Below are 18622 nucleotides of genomic sequence, written 5' to 3'. Positions count from 1 at the left end.
CTGCAATGGTACAAGAGAATCGCACGAAAGACCTTTTCTATATTTTGAATATTACGTAGCACTCTAATATGTATAATGATTTTGTCATCGCGAAAAAGCATTTGGTACTCTGGTTGCTATACCAGTGCTCGACAGAAAATGTCTGTGTTGCTGTTTCAATGCAGTAATTTACGCTTGAACAGCCAAAGTGAATTAACATGAGCGCGAAGATATTTTTCAAAATTATTTGCGTAATAGAAGCAGAAGGGTAATTACACGATCCGACAGTGCATAACCATGAGGTTGATCCATATTTTTCGAAGCGAGAATCTAATCAGCTATTTCAAAAGTTTTTTTTTTTTTTGTAAACATTCCCAATTTTGAGGACAAATTTCTTCAATATTATCGAATGTCAAAAAATTCAGTAGGTAACAATACAGTCTACGATATACTACATTACATAACCTATAACATACACCTACAAATTTGGCGCGTAATTCAAGTTACCGCAAGTTGCTGCGCCGACGTCCGGCAAATGTGATAACGTCGCACGGCTCTGGCAGCTCTACGGATTGTCACAAACCGCAGTTGCGGACCGCAGCGGCGGAAACGCATATTGTGATTCGGCCTTACGAATTCACACGCGTCCAAGTTGGTCCCAAGTCCCGCCCAATGCGCCGCCCACTTTACCCATTCCAGATTTCACAGGACTCGCAGCTATCCGTAACCTCCTCCCCCCCCCTGGCCTTCCGTCGTCAACTTCGTTCGAACTTCAGCGAGGCTGTGTCGATGTTCGGTGATGTCCTGTCGACGTCGCCCGTTCTTAGGATCTAGAAGCAAAGTACCAAGTCACGACGCGGGATGCACAGTGTCCTTATATAAACCGCACATAACGATACCTTAGAATCATAATTAGCAATATTCACACGACAGACGCAATCGCAAAGCAACGCACAAGGATACTGTGTTATTGAATTTAGCGACGACGACGACAAAAACGATCTCCAAGACTCAAGGTACGTTGCAATGTTTAACGATCGCTTTGTTTCATTTGAATCCTGAACGTTGACGACAACTTAGTTTCATTTCGACCTTTCTTCGTTGTTGTTTGTATGAAAGAAGATTGTCCTCTTCTGTAACCACGAAACCAGTGCGAAGAACATTTGAATAAGAATCAACGTAACGCGCATTGTTTGTATAAATGACTACCATATATTCAGCAAAGTGGAATTTGTCATTGTACCTGTGTATGGTTTGTGCCTTCTATTTCTTTTGTCACCTTGACCATGTAATTATTAGTATGAACGGTATCTCGTTCTACGAATACAGTATTGCGGGATTCTCGAGTGCTTCCACTTTCAAATTGCTGTTTTACATATACAGTATTTTATGAGCATCATATGCAACTTTTCAAATAACATGGGTAATTCACGCTTATACAGAGTTCAATTATTTTTTAATGATGATACTTTGCTTCTGACAATTTATCAATGGAAGGCCGCCCGTTGGTTGTATATTTTATTACATCTTTTAAAACTTGACATTCTTTTGTCTCTTCAGCTACAATATTACTATCCAAAGTTCCAACTTTTAATATAATTTATTCGTGTGAAATCAGTGTAAAAAATGTCGGTATCACCTTCAATGGGAAGACAAGAACAGCGCATCGAAATTACCGTATTCTGCAGAATTAATGTGTTCAATTTTATATTTAAAGCTACTCTCCGCTGTAATCGGAATACCTGTAATTGACCCGACAATACGCTTTAGCGCTTCATGATCTGTACTCTCTCAATGTGAATCAGTTATAAGTATACCACTGGAAAAAATCAGTGTATATGCACTGGAAATCAGTAGGATATTAGTGAAAATTCACTCCAACTTCAGTGTATATGCACTGTTTTTTTCCATTGATATACTTATAACTGGGAATTAGTGAAATTTCACCGATTCAAATTCAGAGAGTACGTAAAATAATTTCTTTTCCAAAAATGTAGTCGCAATATCTTTTGAACCCGAATACATATTGCTGCTTTCAAACTGCTAGTGCCACACAAATCTTTATCAAAATGTGTACATATATCATTGTCATTATCCGCGTATATTTTATTTAAAGAATGGTATTCATATTTGCTTGTATACATCGCTTACATTGCTACTCGCTGGCTCTTCGTACGTTACCGATTATTCTAAATATTTCACGTGTGTTGTGTTGTATTTTTTTCCCCATATACGGTACAACCTCTCAATAGTGTCGGTTTCCCTGATCCGTGCTCAGGCGCTTCCCCCACTGCCATACTGATTCAATTGGATAGTGTTAAGCCTGTTCTAGATACAAATTTATAAAAATTAATTATATTTGCAGATAAGCTTATGAGAAATTCGAAAATGAACTATTAAATTATAGAGAAAAACAAGATGAATTTTAATAATACTGGTCAATATTATGCAGGGTTAATGGATTTTTCATGCATCAAATATGGTGCTGAACACTTCAAAGGAGAAAAAGTGTCCGACAAACTATCATTGGGAGACTACCGTGCTCATAGAGAAGTATATTTTAAAATTTTAGCAAGTCCTCCTCGTGAAATGAAAGAATTATTTACTATTGAACATCTCAAGCCCCCATGATATTTTGAAACTTATTAGATATTAAAATAAATCCTTACCTTTTAATGCTAATTGAAAGGGGGTATTCAATCCCAGATTGGGTGATAAGCGATTGGAATGATATCAATCGATTTTTCGTGTGATTTTAAATGATTTTAAAGTTACTGCTTTCCAAATTTTCAAAATTTGAAAATGGTTCTCCTTGCGTATTTATCATGGTTTCGCTGTCGTCAACGTAACAGAAATTGGTGTGGAAATGAAAATGTTGATTGTGTAGCAACCAATTTAAGCGCGTATTATTATGTGCCACACTACTTTAGTGTCTCACCCTTTACATTCGGCACTATTTATTATTTACTGATTTCTGTTCAACCCGTTGAGGACACTGAAGTGAAGGTTATTTTTGTATAATAAGAAATAGTATAATGGTTTGGCGTTCGTAAATACGGTGGGAGTGGCGAACCACCGATTTCACTATCTGTTATTTGTTAATTTTTATTTAACCCGTTGTGGACACACGACCAAATAAAAAACATAAAATACACACGGGGTCGATGCCAGCCCATAATATTTATAAAACGTTTAATTTTTATTATTTTTTGCCGAAAATTTAACAGCAAACTCTCAACATAGCACCAGTCAAGTTCAAATCGTTTCCATGGTGCTACAGCGATGCGAAATCAAGAGATTTTTACAATCGTATCCGCCGTCATAATAATTCGGTTTTTAATAATATCTTGACTTCCTGAGATAATTCGAGGGGCTTAAGGGAGTGCTCTGGTCAATTTCGATGTTGCCGTATATATGTCCAAATATCGAAGTCGACGCAAGTATCTCAAACGCGAAAAAGGGTAACTTAACAGTCGCATTCTATACTCAATTCGAAACAAAAGCACTTCGATACATTTTCATTTGTCGCAAAAACAAAGAAATTGCACTGGTTCTACGAAATCGCAATAGTAAATTAGTAGAATTATTCACCCCAGTTTCCGCGGGTCGTCACAGTTATGTAGAATCTTTGAAATATTACTAAACTCCATGATACGGAGTACACAGGGTGAATTTATGAATTGTCATTAGATCAAACTTTAATTGATGATTGCAAAAATATAAAGAAAGTACAAGAAAAATACACATGGATATCTAAAAACTAAATAATATATCGAAAAATGTGCCTGAATTACAATTTAAACTTCATAATGAAATATTATCACGATATAACATCGGAAACAGCAATGGTGAATAGCAGTAGCATCTTCTTTAATTACAAGATTCATTCAATACCTAATCACGCGAAATTAGGTCATCCTGGTCAATATCAAACTTGACAATATTTAAAACAAAATTACTATTGGAAAGGGATGTCAAAAGATGTCAAGAAATATGTATATACATGCGATTTGTGTGAGAGTTAAAGTTTTATCGAAAACCATGGAACGAGAACATGAAATGATAAAATCCGAAAGATCAGGGATATTAGTAACGATCCATTATTGTGGACCATTACTACAATCTGTACGTGGCGTGCAGTATATTTTTGTCATATTGGATAATTTTTCTAAATATGTTTATTTATATGCAGTAAAAGAAGCTATGACTCGTATTAGTTTAAGGAAAATTTTTAAATCGCACGTACCAAAAATGGCAAAACCTGTGAGAGTTCTTTTAGATTTAGAAAAGAACTTTAAATTACGCAGGTATATACAAACACGTTTTTCAAGTATAAGGGTTTTTAGAACTTTATATTCAGAATTACAATACTTCGATATCTCGAAAATTAGGGATTTGTTAAACACAACTACACATTCAAGTACCGAATAGACCCTTTTGGAACTTCATTTTGGTAGAAAAACCTGTTGACAAAACCCACAAACTCATCTAATTTCCAAACAATATTGAAGTAAATCTCGAAACTAAAATAATGCTAGCTAAGGATAGATTGTTAAAAAATTCTCGTGATTGACAAAAATAAAAACAAAAAAAAAAGGTCATTCTTGATGTAAACGATTTAGTTTTATGAACGATACCGCTACCATCTAATGCAGCTGATAAAGCATCTCATAAGTTTTCTCACTTACCTACATCAGGGACCATATAAAATTACAAAGGTAATTGAAAATAATGCATTCGTGTTATGAGATCCAGAAAATTTAAATGATATCAAAGGTACATACCATAGATTAAATTTACGAAAGGATCAAAATTCCTAGCATCCTGAATCAATTTTAACAATTATTCATATACATTTTATATATATATCAGTGTGAAGTTATACATTGAACCTTCTGCAACATCTTCGAGAATGAAATAACATAATCTACGCTTTCAACGAACGTGTTACCATTAATAACATTGACAGATATTCGCTACTGGCAACTAGAAGTCATGTTACTATTATGAAAACCATTTGAAACACTGAACAAAATTATTTAATAATGCATAAAGAGAAATCAGGGCGACAATTTTAACGAAAGCAAGACGATTTACATTTACAATTTAACATTATACACCTTTTGATCGATAATTTATGAACTGTACGAGTGATTGATTAAATGGATGAATTAATGAATATACAATTTGGTTTTGCGGCTATAGCTGTATCGAGGAAATAAAATCAAAGGACTGTTTACAATTTTATTATCGCATTTCGTAAAATTTTTTTATAATTTGTTTGAATAATGCCGATATTAACATAAGCGAATGTACAAAATACACGTACTTCTGTCCACCGCGCTTGTTTACCCGCAAGACCATCAGGAAAACAAATACGAATGCCGAGCACTTTTCGACTGTGGCTCACAATCGCATTTTTTAACACCGGACTTCTGCCCTCGTTTAATTCAACAGATTTAACAAGGCATTCAGCACAAGATTAACGTAAGTGCAGAGAATACTGTGAAGATAAAACTCATCAGAGCCGATTCGAATCAACGAACTGAACACTGTGAAATATGCAACCACATCGGCACCGAACTTGGCGACACGATGTCTCCGGAATTTGAGAGAAGATCACGAAGCACAATACGCGAAAGCTAGTCGGGTCATCATCAACGATTTCTACGTCAATGACTTACCTACTGGCACCAGCTCCCTAGGCGAAGCACAGAAGCCGAAGAAGCAATTAGTCAAAATTTTGGGATCCGCGGGACTGGAACTACGAACATGGGCCTCCAATAACGCTCAACTTCTGGCATCGATCACAGACACGAACGACAATCAGATGGTCAGTGCAGATAAGGGTTCCAAAATTCTCCGACTGTAATGGACTCCTACAGCAGATGAATTAGGATACTCATAGTAACGATTACACAGTAGCGACAAGTAAAAAAGAGAACAAATTTAGTATTTAACGAATAGTTAGTTAATTTACTTTCCTGTACCTACTTGGTCGTTTAAGGCTACTTTAATTCATTGATTTACTCTATGGACATATGTGTGACAAATTCGCAATATTTAGTCACATGGTAATTCTTGCCGTTGAAAAATAACATTTTTCAAAGCGGGCGATACGTCTAGGACTTCAACGGATACATATATTATGAGGTAACTACAGAGCGCTGGTCCTCGAAGTCCAAATTCATCAGGTAAAGGACCTGGAGCGCAGGAACTACGGAGCGCTCGTCCTGGACGTCGAGATCCACCAGATGGAGGACCTGGATAGTCATAACTACGGAAAATTAGTCATGAAGGTCAAAAGTCACCAGGTCAAGGACCTGGACAGTCAGAACTACGGAGCGCTTGTCCTGGAAGTCGAGTTGCACCAGAAACCGGACCTGGAGCGCAGAAACCACAGAAAATTACTCGTAAAGGTCAGAAGTCACCAGATAGTGGACCTGGAGCGCAGAAGCTACGCAGCCCTTCTCTTGGAACTCAAGTTGCACCAGGAAGCGGACCCGGAGCGTAGGATCCAGGAGGTAGAGAACCCGGTACTCGAAATCTGCGGAGCGCGATTCTCATCCGTCCGCTCTACTGCGCGGTTGTTTCCAGACTGAGAGATTCGGCTGGCTGATTTTGGTCGTGACGGTTACAATAGACCGATGACGTCAAGAGAAAACAAATTTGGGTGACGTCACTTTCTGAACATCCGAATATCCAAAATTTGGTTCCGAACTTTAATACTATGTATGTTATGATGTATAATGTACGATGTATGATGTATGATGAATGATGTTGGATGTATGATGTATGATGTATGATAGTTCAAATAAGTATAATTGCAGCCCGTAGAATTTAAAATATAAATTATGAAAATTCAAGCCGCCGCGAACTTTGGGCAGTTGCATTCCGAATAGTAAATTCGTACAATTCGTGCCATTTCTTTGTTTCTGCGTCAAATGAAAATACATTTGGGTGGTTTTGTTCAGAATTGCGTATAGAATGAGGCTGTTGAGCTTCTTTTCGCGTTTGAGATACATGGACTTCGATATTCGGAGATATGTACACCAATTAGGATCAGTAGCTTTTATTGCAAGAGTAAACCAAATAAATAAACAGTAAAATGCTTCAAATGGTAAGAAATCTGATGGAATTTTTTAAATCGTTTGAAATCTGTAAAATCTTGTTGAATCGTTCAGAATCTACTGATATCTTCTGTACTTGAAATGAAATTTCTATGAATGTTTTAAATCATTGGTAAACTTGTAAAATTGTTTGAAATCTTGGTAATGTTTTAAACCATTTGAAACCTATGAAATGATGATAATTGAACTACTTGTGCAATCGTTTCACATAATTTGAAGGGCAAAGACCCCGTGGTGAAATTTTAGGTAGATATTAATTTCACGAGTCGCCAATATTTACATTGAATTATCAAAGAAAGCTTTACTCCCTAAAACATTAAGTAACATCGTGTGAAAAAGGTTTTCCAAATGATCTATGCGAGGCTTGAGATTTGAAGTTTTCAACTTTATTAGGATTTCTTTGAGCTATTAAAAGGGAATACTACAATACAGTAATACGGCATACTTGTGAAATATTTTATTTCAGCTGATGAAATGGGTGTGGATAAAGCCTTGACAATAAATTCTCTAACTATGTCAACTTTAAAGGATTTAGATTCAGATGACGATGATGACGTGTGGCTCCGACGTAAAAGGACCATTCCTAACTACTTAATATTTTTTTAAAACCCACCGGAATCTTTTTATTAATTTCGCTATGATTAATCAATTGCTAATTGTTCTTGTGCAGAACCAAAGGATGGTACTTTGGTGGTGTGCCCAGCCTCGCTTCTTTTCCAATGGGAAGGTGAAGTAAAAAAACGTGTGAAACAAGGTATACTATCCGTTGAATTGTATCATGTAACTACCAGAGAAAATGTACCGAGACGTTTGGCCAGGAACGTGTGGTTATCAAGACTTACAATTTAAGTAGAAGAGATTATAAGGGCGACGCTGCCTCGATTTTTTACAAGATGAGCATCATTCTGGCGAATATAGATAATCGAGGCACTGTTATAATCCTTCCTAGAATAAGTTAAAACGATGATATCATCCCTACGCCTTATCCCAATATTTACGAGCTACAATTGGTATAGTACGTTTAGCAACAGTACTATCTACTGTTAGAAGAAAGTGTTGAAAAGTGATGAAAATAAATAAGAATTTTTGGAAAAAATTATTCTGAATATAAGTATTCGAAGTAGCAGAAGTTGTAAGCAATATACTAAACTTTATAGGAAAAACGGCCAAATATTTCCCATCGACGACGCGCGTTATTTTGTGTTATTGCGGTTGTGTGTACTTGGTACTAGTTGCGTGAATCCTATCCTCCAAACGTATACGAACAGTGCCGATTATTTTTTCAAAATATGCCTCTTCAATTAAACAAAAAATACCTTTTTCTACAGCAAATCAATGAGAAAAAATTTAAAATTCCTCAACAGGGGCTTTTCCCGCTTAAGTTTTCAAATTTAGCTGATCCTGTTCCCACCTTTCATGCCGATTCTCGCCACTTTCCCACCAACTCTAAACTTTGTAACACACATACCAATCAGAAATCGTAAAATAACGCATTTTACTCGCTTCCATTTCATACTCTGAAATCAAGTTTGCTCTCACTCCTACTATCATCCACAACTGAAATTAGAAAATCTAACGTCAGTCTAACGCGATATTCTCGTTGATACACACTAGTGCCATCGGCATGAAAATTAAAGCTAAATATCTCCAGCTCCGGGAATATAAACTTATATTCTCGTTAATATCGATCTATCTATCTAAACATCAAACAACTTAACAAAACTAACTTGAAATCAAAACTGTAACTCTACAACAAGTTGATTAATCTTAGAATATATTTGTAAATTGTAAATTGTAAATAAGAATATTCTTTGAGTTAGACAATATCTATCCCGCAACGTACCCATAATCCTTTAATTAGAATTGTAAAAGTTCACGCAGTGCGGGACGCATGCAATTTAAATCATTGTGGCGCGGACGCGTGAACAGAAACGTCACATCAAATATCGTTTTTTGAAATCTAAAAAAAAATTCTGACGATCGTTATATTGAACTTCGACGGTAGTACCTAATGGTTTTTCAATACTGAAAAGTACATTGTCGTTTTAATAATTTATATGTATTTCTATTCTAAGAAAGTATTTATTTTCGAGCAGTTCACAGTGCGTCTAGGTCTCCCTATTTGTCGCCTTCGAGTTTCTCCTTTTTAAATCAAGTGTATACGATAACGATTAATAGAGAATCATTATACCAGAAAGACGTATCAAAAAACAATTCATCATCTGGTACAAACTTAAGTGTAAAATAATTTTTCAAGTCACGAAAAATTCAGATCGGTCATCATATTTTTTCTCTTCGAAAATCGATATACTAATTTCTATCGAAAAATTGTTATTTCAAACTTTTATCAGTCTGGTGCCATTTGTTACATTACTTGCGTGGTGTCCAGTTAAGTTGTCAGTAACTTTCAAGTTTGTAGCAAGATTCTCTCACCGCAGTTAGGCGTTGTAATCAAGAACTATGTATAGTAATAATTAAAGGAAAAAAAATCGATAGCGGGTCGGTATGTTATTTAACGATTATCATTGATTGCTTACAATATTTTTATTGAATTACAGCACACAGGACCCCCGGTGTCAGGGCCAATTCCTAAAAAAGGACATTACATATTTGGGGAAGTGGTGCGGCTGCGATCCAGACAAACGTCAGAATAAGGTGAAGTTAAATTTTTAAGTACAATCCTAGTTTAAATTTCAATCTATCTTGGTTACTTTATTTCGTTTATTATTTGCCCTATTTGCTACTATTATTATTAACTGCTTGCAATGTTTGAATTTAATTACAGTGTGCAGGATCCACCACCGAGCAAAAGATGTATCTACAAAAGGTGGTGCCGATGCCGAGGAACAGAAAAATGCTGTGGTTGTGGCGGTAAATGCGAAAATATGGTGAAATTAAATTTTTAAGTCAAATCCCAGTTTCAATTTGTTAAGGTTCCGAAGATATTGAGCTATAACGATATAGAGATCAGCGGCTATAACGGACTCGAATAAGAGCTGAAGTTCACGCGTCGAAAGATAAACACGCATTGAACTAATCGTATAAGAAATCTCTACATTGTACCATGTGTTCAGAATAAATACTCCATTAATTGATCAATTCCCTTTTGGTTATTTAGCGCCTCTCATCACAATTTCAATGTTTCATGGTTATGTTACTGCAGACTTTTAAAAATACCATGTAAAATATTATTGAAACATTTTGATTCAAGAAAATTGTAACAATTGCAATGCTGGTACCTTATAATAATACGTCATTGACACGATTTTGATAAATTCGCCGCGGGGCAGACAATGTGGTGATGGATAATCCACATGTGCGGGCATTGGGAGATGAGTCCCAACAAGCTCCAAAAGTTTCTGTGGACGACGTAAATTTGCCCTATTAGTTTTTTCCCAGAAACATCAAATTTGTATGGTGTTCATAGATTCACGGGGAAGGAAAATGACAAATTCATAGCCACAAAGTTTATGTTCGAATTCAGTTCTAGTCTATTCAATATGCTTTAAAACTAGTGCAAGTGTTCGGGTGTCAATGATAGTACTTCAGCAAGCTTAGAAACGGTATTAAAGTGAAAGACGTAGTTAATCAGATAATAGGAGAAAGAAATGCTGTATACGTTCCTTCAAGCAAAATACGAAAAATGCTACATAAAATAGTTAATTTTGTTATGTTATTTCATAGTCATAATAATATCTGACACTGCATTGTCCACCTGGGTAAATTTGTTTGTACCCAGTTAATTGTAACATTAGTTCTCGTCGTCTTTACGTACCAACGGTATACCGATTTGACACTGAGTGACTCCACACAAAGGGCGGTGCTTGACAATGAATTTATCTCGTCCACTTTTAGTTATGGAAAGCCCCATTAGGCTATTTAGATCTTTTGTCAACGCCATGTAGGCCAAGAGCCACGTATTTTTTTTCTGCAATTTTCTACACACCAAATTTATTGTTGGAACATGTTCAGGGGTGTCCATTGAATATAAATGCAAGTTGTTGTCACGGGGGGGGGGGGGGGGGGGAGGGGTGCCCGCGTTAGCCGCCATCTTGGAAAACACGTTTTATCAAATATCTCGTGAACCGTGCATCGTACGACAAAAATAGTACAGATAATTTTCGTAGATATTAACATTCTCTACAACTTTTACTTATAACGTTCTTCTGTACAACGCATAAATTTTTATTTATAGCGCTCCAAACTTTTTTTAATTTGTTTCTTGCTAAATATATAGTTAACGGTTGATGATACATGAAAAATGGTAATAACGAAATTTGTAGAGCATAAAATTTCCTATCAATTTTATATGAAACTTTTTTCCGTTAAATGTCTACTTTAAGAGCTATATAAAACTTGCACCTCGTAAATTATCAGTGGAAATGTTGCTCGTTACTACGAGCGGAAAACATTTCGTAAGTATCGGATAAAACGGCATAAGATGTTCAGAAATTATTAATACTACTATTATAAATAATAATTAATGTTATTATTACATTATATTCTTATTATATTATTTTATTTTACATTACTAGTAGTTACCTGACGAGCTTTCGCGCGGTCAGCGAGGGCAGCGAGCGTGTCAGAAGTCTACTAGCGACACGTAGAGGAACTAAAAAACGGGGCCAAGACGCGTACAATTTTTTGGTATACGAGCAGTGGTGAGTGTCAGAGGGCCACTCTTGGCCTAATAGTACCGGCTAGTTTACAACAAACATTGGCAGAGGACAAAAAACACGAACTGGTACAAGGATCAGTATAAGTTTTTTGTGTGTCCTTAGTGGAGGCGCTGCAAGCGTTTTTCAGAATGACTAGAGTCACGGAGTATTGAGACTCTTAGAATGCAGTATGGCCTCTGCTGTACGACAACCGGTGGCGAGAAATTGAAGTTATCGTGAGTCAGAGAGCAAACAAAACCTACAGCACGTCCAATTTTCGCAAGAAAAATAATATCAGTGATCGCAACGTATCTGCCGCTTCCAGTATATCAGCAAACTTGGGCGCACGATGATAGTGATGTTAGAAATATTTATACAATAACATTGCATTTGACATAAGTTGAGAAAAAAAGGAACACTTTTCCACGCTCGCGTTTACAACGGCATTCAACACACAACTGTGACGTGTGCGCGATTGCACCAGCGGCATCTGACAAAACTTTCTTCGTCAGCTTTTTCGACATAACCAGTCTCCACGAACATGAGCGGTAACAACAGCCAGGCGCTTTTCGCTTGCTCAAGATGCTTCTCCAGGCATCCTTTCGAGGAATTATCACCTGGTCAACAGTTATGCAAGGTATGTCTACCCGCGTCCCCACCTTTCATCTCTTTTATCGTATGCACAGAATTTCTATCAGCGCAAATATGACTTATTATATTTGTTTTGAAATACTAAATTTTCACTAGCCATTGCTGCATGCGCACGCCGATATGTTCGCGTCATTTGACAGAATGCTACAAAATTACGCACTAAAAATCTGCCTTGTTCATTTACACATTTTTCTTTCCAATGTGACGGGCGTTTCAGTTTTTGGGTATGGAGGTTATTTCCATTCGCAGTGATCCTTTTTTGCTATATTTTACAAACGAATACTTGTAAACAAAGATTCTCTGGTTACGTCTTATCTTCTTGACAATCGACACTGTTACAATATACGCTGGCATGCGCTGCGCAAGTGTTGACAACAATGGTGTAATAAGAGCAATGTATTTACCTTACAGGAATGCCGAGGAGCATTTCCCGTCGTCAAATGCACTTATTGTCGATCTGAGTTTCAACAGACCATGTAAGTCGATTCGGAAAGAGAATTTCATCCTTCAAATCTGAAAGAAAAACGAGAATATGAGATTAACTAAAAACTGAATAACCGTTTCAAAGTAGATTATTTCTTTGCGATCACATATGAGAATTCTAATATACATTCAACTGTTCGCAGCAAAGGCAGCACCAGTACGATATGCAAAAAATGTGAGCAGAATGTTAAAGCGTATGGGAAACCTTCAGCGTGTGAGTATTGCAATACCATAGCTGCTTTCATTGGCAGTAAATGCCAGCGGTGCACCAATTCTGAGAAACGTTACGGCCCACCTGTTACCTGTGAACAGTGTAAACAAAAGTGTGCTTTCGACAGGCAGGATGAAGATAAAAAGGTACAAGCAACGTCATAATAGGCAATCAATGAGGCAGTAGAATTTTAGTTGCTTTAGAAGAAGAACGAAATGACTTGAATATCATTTTTGACTACTAGGAGCTGGGTTAAATTAATGAACGAAAAATCAATGAACCACCTTGAAACGTAGCTTATCCACAGAAAATAAATTCTCCAAATTTTTTTTAGGTTGATGGTAAACTGTTATGTTGGTTGTGCACACTATCCTACAAGCGAGCCTTGGCAAAGACGAAGCAGTCGGATGCGGATAGAAGGGCACATTTAAAATTAGCACAACAACGGGCTGCGAAACACAAAGAGCAAAAGTGAGTAGATGATAAATATATATACGAATTAGAATACCAGTTTCACTTTTATATGTATTACAGTTTCCATCAGGCTTAAGAAATCTTTCAAGTTCATCTCATTGCAGAATGAAAGGTCACAACAAGCGGCCCAACAGGGTTGACGTAACGCAGTTGCCCACACAATCCGATCCTGTAGAAGGAACGAATGGGCCAACACCTGTGAAGGCGGCGCGAATGGGAGGCGTTCACGACTCCCATGATCCAAATAGCTCGGATCACGTAGTGGCGGTGACTCAGTTGAAGGAGAAAATAGCGCTGTTACAAAAGCAAATTATGCAAAAGGATGGCCAACTATTGACGAAGGATAAAATGGTAAAAACTCGGACGAAACATTGAAATGATCTGAAGTACACGCCGCTAAGGAACAGGTTCTTTCACCCTGTTAACAAGGGAACATATTTATGTCTTTACCTGATATCGTCACGAGACGCAAGACCATTTTCGAACACTGAAAGGATCACAAATTTTTGCAACGCAATTATTCTTGGACATGCAAAAATATCAGATTAACGTGTCTGAAAAGACACTGAAGTTGAACTATCGCGACTTTGACGGAAAGAAACGTAAGAGAACTACGTTATTGCAGTTCAAAGATTGCTCTACCAAAACGATAGTCGAGTAATTGTCCTCTAATTTAATTCTCCTCCTGCCGTATATTGGTCCTATTTCCGAAACTTAACTTTGGAATATAACCATCATTGAACGTTCTCTTTTTATATATCACAATAAGGTTGAAATTTCACTAGAATTTAAAATATTTGGATAATAGTGTATTCAATTTCTTTCCTTTGTGTTTTATTTGAAAACTTGAAGATGGTTTGTGCATCTTTATGATAACAGATGAAAACTTAAACGGGTTTCCTTGTAAGTAAGGAGGATCGTCTTGATTGATTTTAATACTCCATTCCACAGATCACCGAGTTGAAAGCAAAACATTTTACCAGCGAGACGGAGTTGCGCACTAAAATGAAAGCGACGGAAAAAGAGTATGAAAATAAGGTCAGCACACTTCAGCACAAAATTTCCAGTCTTCTCAAAGAAGTCGCGTCTCTTTCGAAGAGCACGAGACGCGGCGATCGCATAGCGGCCACAAAAAGTGAGGCTGGGACGAACAGTGGCAGTGGAACTGATAGCCCAGTACCTTGATAAGGTAGGATTTATCTATTTTACATAATACGGTTGCAAAAAGTATTCGTGCAGCACAGGCTCGGAAAACAAAAAAATACCAAGTTTCCCCATTTATAAACTTTCGATGTACCGAATATTGAACGATTGTTGAGTGTTGGAAATGTTACCATGAAGTAACAAAATGACTAATCAAATTGGCCCAAATTTACGATTGTGAGAAAAAGAATATGAAAGAAATACTGGTGGAGAAAAAAGTTTGCAATGAAGTTTAAAAAAATACAGGGACGTAGAATTTAAGATCTACATAGTGAAAAATAGGTAAACAAATCACGCCTAACGTTGTCAGGTAATACTATAAATTCGCAACTCTGGTTAATTTTATGTTTGTAGGTATCCACGTATATTTATAGTATTGAATTATATGAGTAACGATTAATGATTATTTTTTCAATGATTTTCAGAGATTTTGATAGCCAAGTCAAGAAAAAAGAGTAAACAAGTATAAGCATACTCAAAATATCCAATTATACCATGTAAACTAGAATCGCGTGGTATATATTATGTGAGAAAATGATGATTAGCAAATTATTCCCAATATTAAATCACACAGATTCGTATTATTTTTCTATAATGATGACTATTAAATAAGGATCTTATTATTTCCGTCTCGCCTTGGATGTCTCTTATTCGTAATTCTAATTCGGTGACAAAAATTGTACATTATATGTACACATGATGTGTATAATTGAAACATGAAATGATGCCAAACAGGCATTTTATTAAGGAAAATGAATATAATTTTAGATAGGAACAATATTTCAACTTCTCTGAGTTTTCCGTTATTAATAATTATCATATAACACTCGTTGAGAAGAGCAATATACAATTTTTTTATTGTTACTTTTTTTTGGTCTCCTCTCTATCTCTCTCCCCTTGCCTTTGTATTCTTACCCTCATTCGGTTTAGTATTGAGAAAAGTTGGAAAACTGGCGTAGGAGAAAAAAATTTTAACAAAAAAACATAAAATAAATAAAAAAAGAAAACATGCAAGAATAGAAATATAACGAAGAAAGAAAGAGAAAAACTTAGACGACAATGGAGGAAATAGATGGATAAATGATTGTAAGAGATTTAGAATAAATTATTTATGGATCACGAGAGCGGACTGGTGCGTCTTTAAAGAATGAATCGTCGTTGGATACCGTGAGAGAAAGAATATGGAGAAGCGCCGTTTTTGAAAGTTGCATGTATGAGCTATGATGTTTTAATATTTATATAACGAATGTAATGATTGGTGATTCGGAATTCCTGAATCACACTCTGATTGTAGACGAAAATTTTACAATAAAATATGAAATAAGAACACATCCCATTACTGTCAGAGTTTATCAAATATCTCAATAACGCTTCTCAATCACAATCTACTAAATTTATATTCTTATATGCCTATCGATACCACGCTCTGTGCTTTAGATTCACTTTTTAATTATCGCTGTGTAATTCGATGAATTAAAGAACTAAAAATAATAGAAAACAAGTATTGAATAAATACAAAAAATAAATAAATAAATATATTAAAAAGAAAAACAACCAAATGGCCAGTAGTGAGTGACATTTCGAAAATAATGAAAATTTGTTGTTTTTTCAATTTGACTTTTTTTAAATAATAAATAAACAACAGAACAGATAATAGGTAAGGTTTAAAATGATTCTTACAATAATAGTAATAATAATTAATAATAATTAATAATTAATAATAATAATAATAATAATAATAATAATGATGATGATGATGATGATGATGATAATATAAATGATTAGCTCTTTTAAAAAAATACGATAACTCGTACTCGACCCTCAAACAACTATTCACAATAATATATTGCTGTATATAAACAATTACAGTACATTTATAAAAGATGTGAAAAAAAAAGACTCGTATTGTAAATATCCAACAGCCACATATTCATAATTTATTTTTAAGAAACAAATGCTAATTGAGCACTTACTTAACCATTAATAATGATAATAATAATAATAATAATAATAACATTAATAATAAAATAATAATTAAAAATAAAAAAAATGATCATGACAAAATGAAATAAAAATGATAACAAATGCGCGCAGCCGTTCAGTTCAAGAAACTATTTTCACCGCTGCTATATTTACGGAAAGATTATTGTGGCAATTGACGCATATGATTTGTTTTTTTTTTTGTTTTTTTTTGTTTTAATTTTAGTTTCGTTTTTCCTTCCTTCATTTATAATAATTATTATTAAATACGAATGTGTACAGTACATTTGGAGTTATTCGTTACAGGATAACGGTAAGAACTAAATATTGCTTTTTAGTTGCTGAGGCGGTTAGAATTATCCAATTTCCAATGATCCACTACTATCAGCTTATATACGTATACATATATGTACAGTTTTATTTTATTTTTTAAATCTCATTTAATTCAAGTGTTTTTTTGTTTTCTTTATCATTTCTGTTTTAACACGTGTCTGTGTGTGTGTGTGTGTTTTTTTTTTCTTTTTTGTCACAAATTTAGACATAACAAGTTACTCTAATAGTTTATTTTTTGCGATTAAGCACAGTAGAACACCCTCAAAACTTTTAATGTCCTTACTTTTTTTCCCCCCCTCAAAAGCTGTTGTTCGTTTCAACAGTCGGTAGTTCTACGGTGAATAGACGCGTGCCTATTTACATGTGTAATTTTTCTTATCACGTTTGCATGTACATGCGTGAATGTGTACGTGGGTTATATAATTATAATATGTATATTATGTATAGTGGGCGACGCTCGTTACGCACACAAAGTAGAAGATCCCGGCAACGCGATTAATATATTATGGAATAAAATTTTTCTCTCCCTCTTTCTCACTCTCACGCTCTCTCCTTGTGTCTGGTTGCATTTTATTTACTTTTTTACTCAGAAAACAGGTAACCCATCATTAATCGCAGATAATTTTTTGTCATACAAAGACGATCGCGTGATACTGTGATGACGGTGATGATTACAAGAAACGAATGTATCATCAATGTGGGATAATAAATGTGAATAATTTCTTTATCCAATGACGAAAAGCTCGAAACAATAATGCTAACGAAATTTAATTATAGTTTATATACATCGTCTGGATATTCACGCGGTGTTTCGATTTCCTATTTGTGCAAGTATTTCAACAGCGTTCAATTATGTTGTTCTGTGTTAATTGCCCTATGGTATGTACATTAATTATTACAATGCTTAGATTAATATTGTTCCTTGACTCATCATCGCTCTGTGTAAATTCATACTTTTGTTTTTCTGGTTTTTATACCTTATGGTTGTTATCATTATCATTATTACCACTATTGTTGTTTCACAATCTATCGTAAATACAAGCGCTTGCGATTAACCGCCTGGAATGATTTCTACGTTGCATGCGATAACTCGCGTTTGGTGTGGAAATGCAGAAAGCTCTGGCTATGCGTTTGCATGAAGGAAGGTCGTAGATAAATTTTTTTCGTTATTTGCAAGAATCAATAGTTAGGCCCTCGGGCTATCTCTAAACAGTTTTTTTTTTTTTTTTTCTCCTTCCTTGCTTCAAATGTTGCAAAGGACTTTATAGCCACGAGTAAATATCATTTATGTGTTTAAATTTACATTTTTTTTTCAAGTTCTTTTGAGCTTCGTTTTATCGTTGGCATTTTTTTACTATGCGAGTATTTTGAAAGATTTTCTTTCGAGTGAAATTTATTTCGATAATGCGTGTGTGTTTGTGTTTGCGCGCGCGTTTGTGTGTATGTAACAGGTGTGTAACTCTATGTGTATTATATACGTACGGTATACAATAATTCATATAGTAATAATTAGCAGCTGG

At 35.4% G+C, this 18622-nt stretch overlaps 1 protein-coding gene and 1 long non-coding RNA gene across 4 annotated transcripts; both read left to right on the top strand.

Annotated features, from left to right (window-relative positions):
* Positions 1-731: 731 nt before the first annotated feature.
* Positions 732-10208, top strand: LOC124218133 (uncharacterized). The gene is made up of 3 exons (XR_006882989.2): positions 732-995; positions 9668-9764; positions 9895-10208. It is a non-coding gene; the product is annotated as an uncharacterized lncRNA (long non-coding RNA).
* A 1745-nt stretch (positions 10209-11953) lies between these two features.
* Positions 11954-16120, top strand: LOC124218132 (protein FAM76A). Of its 3 annotated transcripts, none has more exons than XM_046624568.2 (7): positions 11955-12404; positions 12830-12894; positions 13045-13258; positions 13447-13583; positions 13676-13937; positions 14538-14775; positions 15215-16120. In XM_046624568.2, exons 1-6 carry the CDS (start codon positions 12309-12311, stop codon positions 14769-14771), a joined length of 1008 nt encoding a protein of 335 aa, XP_046480524.1. In that variant the 5' UTR covers positions 11955-12308; the 3' UTR covers positions 14772-14775; positions 15215-16120. The 3 variants fall into 3 exon arrangements, with proteins under 3 accessions (XP_068991854.1, XP_046480524.1, XP_046480525.1); XM_046624569.2 differs by having other exon boundaries at positions 11957-12404; positions 13691-13937; XM_069135753.1 differs by lacking the exon at positions 15215-16120 and having other exon boundaries at positions 11954-12404; positions 14538-15068.
* The last annotated feature ends 2502 nt before the right edge of the window (positions 16121-18622 follow it).

This window comes from Neodiprion pinetum, chromosome 4, assembly GCF_021155775.2.
Source record: "Neodiprion pinetum isolate iyNeoPine1 chromosome 4, iyNeoPine1.2, whole genome shotgun sequence".
In the NCBI taxonomy this organism is placed as follows: Eukaryota; Metazoa; Arthropoda; class Insecta; order Hymenoptera; family Diprionidae; genus Neodiprion; species Neodiprion pinetum.
Note: the sequence above shows the minus strand (reverse complement) of the source record. Positions and strands in the feature narration are given on the sequence as shown.